The sequence below is a fragment of the Myotis davidii genome, unplaced genomic scaffold (assembly GCF_000327345.1).
Source record: "Myotis davidii unplaced genomic scaffold, ASM32734v1 scaffold290, whole genome shotgun sequence".
In the NCBI taxonomy this organism is placed as follows: Eukaryota; Metazoa; Chordata; class Mammalia; order Chiroptera; family Vespertilionidae; genus Myotis; species Myotis davidii.
This window is the reverse complement of record NW_006285049.1, coordinates 5403095-5412700: the sequence shown is the minus strand read 5'-3', so window position 1 is coordinate 5412700 and position 9606 is coordinate 5403095. Positions and strand designations below refer to the sequence as shown.

General features: G+C 36.4%; 1 protein-coding gene across 1 annotated transcript in view; it reads right to left on the bottom strand.

Moving 5' to 3' along the window:
* The window catches only part of PUS7L (pseudouridylate synthase 7-like), a 25398-nt gene that overhangs the window by 14944 nt on the left and 848 nt on the right, over positions 1 to 9606 (bottom strand). The window contains exons 2-3 of the mRNA XM_015558558.1: positions 8176 to 9101; positions 1244 to 1404 (exon numbers count right to left, since the gene is read on the bottom strand). Of these exons, the coding sequence (XP_015414044.1) occupies positions 1244 to 1404; positions 8176 to 9085 (1071 nt within the window). The 5' untranslated portion in view covers positions 9086 to 9101. The remainder of the gene's footprint in view (positions 1 to 1243; positions 1405 to 8175; positions 9102 to 9606) is intronic.

Sequence of the window (9606 nt, the reverse complement as noted above, 5' to 3'; positions counted from 1 at the left end):
TACTTGTCTTTGGGTAATTAAAAACCAGCTTTTGGGGACCCTTTCCCACTCCCCATATGGGAGTCCATTCTGTGGGACTTTTTCCCTCTCCCCATGTGGGAGTCTGTACTTGTTCAATAAATCTCCACCTCTGCTATTAAAAAAAACACAAAAAAACAGCTTTTAACATCAAATACCTTTTAACATCTAAAGTCCTTCTCTCTTACCTATACTGCGCTTTTGATCATAAAAACAAAATTATATACTTTTTTTGAGCTTAGAAGCATTTACCTGCAAATAGTGCATACTTAAAACATCTATGACTAAGGATTATACATCTATATTACCTCAAATTAGGTTCAATTTTGGCCCAATGATCAACTTTTTGAAAAGTAGCTACAGGGCACAGATTTAAGTACAATAATATTAATCACAGTATTATTTACAGTGAAATATTGAAACAAATTTTTATTTCCAAAATTAGGGAAAAGTTAAATAACTTAGCATAAATAATGGAAATAATTTTAAAATATTTCATGACATAAATTTTCTTAAAAGGATCTTAATTTTATAAGTAAAATTAAATTGCAAATACAATATGATTTCCACATATATAAAAAGTCTGTACAATGTGTATATATATAGGATAGTCTCTGAAAAATACATGGAAGGCATTTTTTGTGGCTCAAAATATTATTGTGGTTCTTTCTGAGTAATAGAATTATCAGTGACTTTTAATTTCTTTTTTATATAGCAATTTTTCTATTTTCTAAATATACAATAAACATGTCTTTCTTTGACAATACCAAAAATACTTTTAATAATCAATTGAGCTCAAGAGAGGCTAAATTTGAATGCTTTACTTTCTATTTCGATTTATTTTAAATATAAGGAAGCACAACAATAAAAGTATAAAAGTATTATAGTAATTAGGAAAAAAAGATTTGTAAGACACTGTCCTGAATATAAATGCATATTTGAATATAGAACAGGATGTTTAGAAACAATCTGATCATTTAAAATCAGCCACTTCTCAAAGTTTCAATGGTAAAATTACCTATATTTGCAATGTAAACTTGCTAGAAAACTATGTAGAAAATAATTATGTTATCAATGCGGAATGTGTTGCTCAATAAGTCTATACTCAGTAAACTAACATTAACGAGGTTAATATGCTCCTAGAATTATTCAGAGTTTAATCCTATATTTTCTTTTTTGATGCAATAAGAAAAAAATTTATCTCTTATCAAGTAATGTTTTATTACCTCTCTGGAGTCACTTTTCTAACAACCATTGCTTGATAGGTGATGGCTTTCTTGTCTTTAAGGCCTGCGTAACTAAAATCTGAAGGAATCACACCAAGTATGACAGCTAAAAAACCAATTGCTTCAAACATTTCTAGATTTTCTTTTTGTAGGGTGAAGGCTGAAAAAAAAAAAATCCGAGGTTACAAAAAAGGCAGCTACCATACATCAAGTACATTCTTAGCGGACTAACAGATTAATATAATGAATCAAATCATTAATTTAAATGAGTATTTTTTAATGAAAATACAAAATCAGTGTCATAGATTTCAGTGGTCATTTTTAAAATGCCAATTGGCTCATTAAAGGTTTATAGAAAAAAAGTCCAAATTCCTTAGTTTGGCATTCATATTAGGCCTATTCTCCCTTTTCAGTCCCCACATGTGCCACTTCCATTCATACACCCTATAATACTGATAGAGAATGTCTCACAATCCTTGAGTGAACTAGAGCCTTTCACAGCTTTGTACTTTTGCACATCTGAGTTTCTCTAAAATATATATTCCTTCCACTTTGTTTGCCATACTTGTATTCATTCTTCATAATCCAACAGCAGCAGCAGTCCTCCCTCATATTTTTTCCAGGTTACCTACTCTGAATGCTCCCAAAGCAGGGATCATGTGTGTTTTATCAACTATTATATCCTCAGCTTAACACATAAGTATTCAAATACTTGTTGAATCAATGAATAAGTGAACTCCACAAGGAGATGATTGCTTCATCTTGCATGTCTCCACAAATTGTCATTATCTGTATCATGACACTTAATACCATGTATTAAAATGTATCTCTTTATGGTTTATCCACCCCATAGACTTAGAGTTCCAGGCCAGCAAGCCAGTGAATAAAACAATGCATGCTTCATAGTAGATGAGAGTGAGATTGTGGAGATGAGAAGGAGGTCCAAGCCCACCAAAAAGGCCCCCAATACATTGATCTATATACCCTGCCAGCATTGACAGTGACAAAATACAGCAATCCTCAGTTCACCATATATACCTATAAGATATTTCAGCCCTGGCCGGTATTTCTCAGTGGTTCAAGTATTGACCCACAGACCAAAGGGTCACAGGTTTGATTCCCAGTCAAGAGCAGGTTCCATCCCTGGCCCTGGTTGGGATGCATTTGGGACGCAACCAATCTAGGTTCATAGGTAGATAGGTACATACATACATTTTTACATCTTTCTACTTGCTGGGTCATGTTTATGTTTAATGTCCATTTTTCTTAGAACACTCTTCAAAGAGGCCCATAGATGCTGATTAAAATGACAATTGCACACTTTGAGGGCAAAGTGGGTTTACAGTTATTTGTATGGGAAATAATAGAATGATTAATAAATAACAATCTGTTTATATAAAACCCTAATATGCAACTAGACCGAATGGCGGAACCGAACCGAACAACCGAACAATTGGTCGCTATGATGTGAGCTGACCACCAGGGGGCGCGCGCAGAACATGGCAGGTATTGGCAGCAGAGTGCGGAACATGGAGGGCATCAGCTGCGGCAGGATGGTGGAGCAGGTGAGTGGGGGCGCCAGACCAAGGCGGGGTGCCGGTCACTGTCATCGGGGCAAGCCTCTAGTAGTTACTGAAAATTCTTTGCTCCCACGTGCCGTGGTCCCACCCAGAGCTCGCACCTGCTGCCAGTGCTGGAGCTGCCGCTCACACCCTCTGCTGGCACCAGCCCCACTCGCACCGGCAGCAGGTGCCAGAGCTGCCACTCGCACCCGCTGCCGGCGCCCAGAGCCAGTCTGATCACCTGGCACCGTCAGCGGGCGCGACTGCTGGCCCCAATCACCCCTGAGGGCTTCTCCACCTCCCCCTGCTCCTGAGGGGTGATCGGGGCAGCAGACGCTGCTCGCACCCACTGCTGCCACTGGCCCCAATCGCTCTGCGCAGTCAGGGGGTGCAAGCAAGGCCAGCACCATCAGTACATGGAAGTGGCAGCTGTGGCAGGAGCAGGGCTGCCAGCAGACAGGTGACTGGGGACCGTGGCAGGAGGGGCCGGGCCTGGATGCTAAGGATGGGCCAAGACCTGCCCCTGTGCCCACCGCAGCCTCACGGCCCACAGTTCCTTTCAAGGTGCACAAATTCGTGCACTGGGCCCCTAGTGCAATAATAAACTTCATGTTCTGTGTACTCAGAACTGCAAACCTACTTTTGCCCACCCTGCATATGAAATAGCTAAACAAAGCTTGTAATACCCATACTGTAGAACATCATATAGTATTTAAAAGAATGGGGAAGAGCTACATGTTCTTTATATGTCTATGTAAATGATCTCTAAAAACAAAAACAGCAAGGTTCAAAAATACACATAGTATAGTTCACTTATGTGAAAGTTTTAAAAATCTGCAATGCAACATAGTATATTTTCAATGTTTCAGTTTTTAAAATAAAAATATATTAATATTTTTACCTAAATCCTTAAGAATTGTTAATGTGTAAAACTATAATTTCTGAAGAATATTCAAACACTGTCCATTATTTTAAACTTTTTTTTATCACTAGGGTCATTAATTTTCGTACCAACATAACAGCTTCCTAGATTCTCCAAATTTTCTATTATAGCAGTGATAAATTTAATGTACTATGACTCCTGTATCTTAGAGAACTGATAAAAGAAGTAGAGGAAAGGAGAGGATCATACAAGTTAATTCTGTGTGCTAAATCACAATTTGCTTTTACACTTTCAGGGTATCTTGACCAATGGATTTGAATATAAACCTCTGATTTTCAGTTAGCTGTTTTATCAGTTGTCTCAAATAAAATAAAATTAAAATAAAACCCCACATTTAAAATGTAGAGATTATAACCTCAAAAATAGTTCAGCTATTGTCATGATAGGATTAATTATAGAATTTAAATAAAATAATCTGGGAAGAAAGGTCAATAAAACAAAAATGATCCCTGCTTTGGGAGCATTCAGTCTTGGAAAAGAATTTGAGAAAGAAGTGCTGCTGTGGTGGGGGCCTGAAGAAGGAAGAGAAGTATGGCAAATAGTCAAAGCAATAGAAAGATCAAAATATCAAATATTTTCATATCTGTCCATAATGTTCTCCCTTTTTCAACTGCATGCCTGTGTGAACTGAATTCTGTTCATTTGCTTCAGTCAAAAAAAAAATTACACTAGATTGCAGGAAAAGAAATGAGAATACAGCTGACTTTTTTATGTCAGATATTAGAAAGATTTACAGAACTATAAAATAATACAATCCTCGCTAATTTTTAGTAGAAAAATATTATCATTTTTCATTAAGTGGAGGAGATAAAGATAAAAAATATGAACAATATAATGGCAATAAATACATACCTATCAACAATTCAATCTGAAAATCAAAATAAACGAACAAGAAGTCTAATGAACAACAAAAAAAACCACCTGATAAATAAAATAGAACCAGGGGGTCAATGGGAGGAAAAGGGGGGACATATGTAATACTTTCAACAATAAAGATTTAAAAATAAATAAAATAAAAATAACATAAAACCAGAAGCATGGAAACATGGGACAGATGAATCTCAGAGGGAAGGGGAGTTGGGGGCGGGGGGACGGGGGACGGGGAGATTAACCAAAGACGTATATGCATATAGGCATTACCCCTGGACACAGACAATAGGGTGGTGAAGGCCTATTGGGGTGGGGTGGGATCCTGGTGGAGGAGGGCAATGGGAAAGAAAAAGGGGAGGACATCTGTAATACTCTCAACAATAAAGATTTTAAAAAAGAAAAATTAAGGGCATTCAGCCGAAAACACAGAAGGATCCTGCTATGATAGTAGAACTATATGACAGGCTTTCAGCAACGTTTACGCTGTACCTCCTTTAATAAAACTCAAAATGAATCCTCAAATGTATCTGCAAATTACTTACTACTTGCTAAAGCAAAAGTTCAATGCTCTTTAAAAGAAGACAACAAAAACTGGATACTCAACAATGTAACACACAATGTTTGACCCCCCAAAAAATTACTAGACATGCAAAGAAGCAGAAAAATATGACCCATACCCAAATAAATGTCAGGCAATAAAAATATACCCAGAAATGACAGAGATGGAATTAGCGGACAACAGGTCTTTAAAAATAAAGGCCTAGTCAAAATAGGCTCAAAGATTATAGGAAAAGATTATAAGAAATTGAAGACCTTGGAAAAAAACAAATGAAACTTCCAGAGCTGAGAAATGCAATATATAAATGAAAACTGCATTCGATGCTTAAATCTTTCATAAAATTCCTTCTTCAATAATGTGTTCTAGCAAAAGAGTACAGCACCGTCTAAAAAAAAGTAAACATAGACTTGCCATTTGAATCAGCAATTCCACTTCTGGGTATACACCAAAAAAGGCACTGAAAACAGGCACCTGAAAATATATTTTTACAGCCATGTTCATAGCAGCTAAAAGATAGAAACAGCCCATATCCATTGGCAGATGAATGGGTAAACAAAATGGGGTATCTTCTTACAATGGAACATTACTCAGCCTTAGAAAGAAAAAAATTCCAGCACATGTATAACATGGATGAACCTTGAGGACCTTAACCTAAGTGAAAGAAGTCAATCACAAAAGGACAAATACTACTGTATAATTCCACTTACATGAGATATCTAAAGTATTCAAATTCATAGAGACAAAAAGCAGAATAGTGGTTGCTAGTGGTTGGAGGGTAGAGGTGAATGAAGAGTTAATGGGAACAAAGTTTCAATTTGAAAAGATGAAAAAGTTCTGAGGATGGATGGTGGTGATGGTTGTACAACAATATGAATGTACTTAATGCCAATGAACTGTACACTTTAAAATGGTTAAAATAGTAAGTTATATGTTACATATATTTTACAACAATTAAAAAATAAAGCTTTTAAAATTTTTTTATTGAATTTTTACAGAGGGATAGAGAGATGGAAACATGCATGAGAGAGACACATCGATCAGTTGCCTCTTGCACGCCCTGATTGGAGAGTGCGCCTGCAACCCAGGCATGTGCCCTGACTGGGAATCGAACCAGGGACCTCTTGGTTCATGGGTTGATGCTCAACCACTGAGTCACAACGGCTGAGCCAAAAAATGAAATTTTTTTTGGAAGTGTAACAAAGTCCTATTTGTTGATAGGACTAATTATTAAGGGATTTTTTAAAAAAAATATGACCTAGTTTTGTTGTTACAAAATTTGGGATAGGCAATGTTTATCTATCTCTTTTTCTTTGTTCTTGGACTTGTAGGTACACTGGTTATCTTCATACTATCCTCTGGTGAACCATCAATTCCTCCCTTTAACATATCCCTCCAGTTATTGATCGTTTTTGTAAAACTAATGTAAACCAATATGCACAAAGTTTTCACAATTTTTTTGGTTTAACTCAAATTAATACGTTTAGAATTTCAAATAATAAAAATCTATAGATGCTTAAATCACTCTAAGCAATTCTTCCCCCTACATATAAAGCTAGTTTTGTTTTCCCTTCTAAATAGATCTGTTAGCATTTATTGCATGCCTCATGTGTCAAGTCCTATGCTAACAGCTTTCTCATGAAAAAGACTAGTCACACAACCAGACAGAAATTTTCAGGAGAGAAGACACTAACATTTGAGTAACTACTATGCATTAAACATTTTCATTAATTATTTCCTCTAATATCATTGTGAATTATATTTTATTATTACCCCATTAGAATATTATTATCAATTATACTTTATTACCCCATTTTAAAAATACAACCAAAAGTTAGGAATTAAGTAACTTGCCCATGGTATTATTTTCTCCATTTTTTACATTTGTAGACACTAAGTCTTAAAGATATTAAAAAGTTCATAAATATTTTTATAAAATAAAATCATAATGTAAAATAAAACCCACAGAGTTTCAAGGTCCAAACTCTTTCCATTTACACCACAGAGTCCCTATAAAGTACAATCTTATTTCTGTTGCACACACATCTGGGCAAATTTGGGTTACTGTTTTATCTGAAATACTTTTCTATGTAAATTTATAAAACATGACCATATGAAACATCTCCCATCCCTCATGGAGGATATAGGCCAATTAAACATGGTCAGCCAAACTTGTAGAATGAGATTTCATCAGTTCCATCCCATCCTAGGAATTGAATATATCCCCTAAAATAGCGATTCTCAAAATGTGGTTCCCAGACCAGCAGACAAAGCACCACATCTTCTAAATCATAAACTCTGAGAATGGGACTCAGAAATCTGTTTTAAGAAGCCCTTTTGGGAATTATAACACATGCTACCATTTGAGAACTTCTTCTCTAAAAGATGGACAGAACCAAAGGAAGGAGCTCCCTGTAAGTTTTCAGGGTTGTGAGGTTCAACTGGCTTAGAATACAAGGTATTCTCTTTACTTTCCCCACCATAGCAAACATACAAATGCTTAATTTTAATTAAGATAACTTCCAAAATATTATATCAAAATTTACTCCAGTCCTAACTGGTTTGGCTCAGTAGATAGAGCGTGGGCATGTGGACTGAAGGGCCCCAGGTTCGATTCCAGTCAGGGGTACATGCCCAGGATGCTGGCTCGATCCCAAGTAGGGGCATGCAAGAAGCAGCCAATCAATGATTCTCTCTCATCATTGATGTTTCTACTCCAATAAAACTAACTAAATACAAAATAACTGCTTCAATTTTACATATTTCAGACTGTTAACTATAAATGTCTGTGTTAACCTATCACCAATAGGGATTATTTCTATAATTTGTGTAATTTTAAAGTCTTTTTCGCCCATTAAGAACAGGCCCATATATTTTTTCCCATATCCCTCTGGACAAGTCCATTCAATTCATTTGAATTATTCAGCTTTCACCTTTTTTTTTATTGTCACAGTTTTAATTAAGCTTATGAAAGAAAACGGTAATAATTTATCAAATTACCTGTGTATATAACTTTTCTTTCCTGGGATTCAACACACCTTTTCCTGTGCTTGTGTGCTTTTTCACGAAATCTTACCGTTATCACTGTATTTGGATTACCAGCATTGTAATTAGCTTCAGGAAAAGATTTGGTTTCCACAAGATTTCCAAACTTTTTGTTGACAAAATGGTGAACAGCTTTTCTGTGGTCTTTGTTTGTATCAGGTTTAAAGGTAAATTTGGAATTTTCTTTCTTTGCATCCAAGTATTTAAAAAAGTCAGATGCTTCTTCTTCAGATACCAACTGACAGAGTTCTTTATACTCAAGATTTGGTTTTACAACAATTTCACTGTTTTTTCCTACAGTTATTAAAAAAGGGAACTTCTGCCGAATAGCACTATGCAAAATAGCCCTCTGGTTTTTGTCAAGGATTCTGCCCAGTGAGAATTCAGGAGACGGTCCAGTCAGCTCACTTTCAGAATTCCATTTCTCTTTTATATCACAGGCAAACTGATCCAGTAGTTCATTAGTTTTTTCATCCAACAATGAGCCTAATGCATAAACTTTTTCTTCTTCACCTTTGGAAGTTCCATCATGGATAGCATCTTCCTTTTCTGAACCAGGCTGATGATTCTGGTCATCATCAGAGCACCGGACCAATATACTGACTTTCTGGTTGCCTCCCTCTTCAAAGACTAAATTTTGCAGACCTAGTTTTGTTTTTTTGGCAAAATTATTTGGCTCAGGCAGTCCTTTACTCATCTTGTAAATAGGTTCATCAGTGGCCTTATTAACTAACTGTCCCCGCTCATCAATCTCAATAACAACAAAGTCACTTGGCGAGCTTTTTATGGTGCCATGAAATCCAACGTGATCAGTAATGAAACATAAAGAACTAAACCTTATTCTAAAATCTGTATCCTCTTCCATTCTTAAATAACAAGGCCTACAAAAGAAATAAAAGTTTCTTCAGTTAGTTACCAGAAAGAAAAGTTGCAGCTAACCAAACTAAATGTTTGCAGGGTTTATTTAATTATCTTTATCCCTTACAATTCATAAGAACAAGAACCTTGTCTGCCTTACTCACTGACTATCTCATAGTTAGAACACTGTCAAGCACATGTGGGCAAGCAGTCAATAGTAATTGCTGAATGAATGAAACGAGTACACAATAAGGACTGGAAGAGTGAAGAGGAAGAGAGATGAAGTCTGCCTCTGATAAACGAATAATGCAAGAAGTGGCCATCTGAGTCCTCAACACTGTCCAGGCGATGGAAACGATGCCCCGTAGTATCATAGGCAATGTCAGACAAAATATGCTATGTGCTAGAAACCCGAACAGCCCAAGTTCAGAGCAGCAGGAGAAAGCGCTTCCTAGTCCCGTTCTGGAAAAGGCGGCTGGATTAGTGACAAACTATGGAAGTCACTTGATGCCCTGCCAAGGCCTTAGC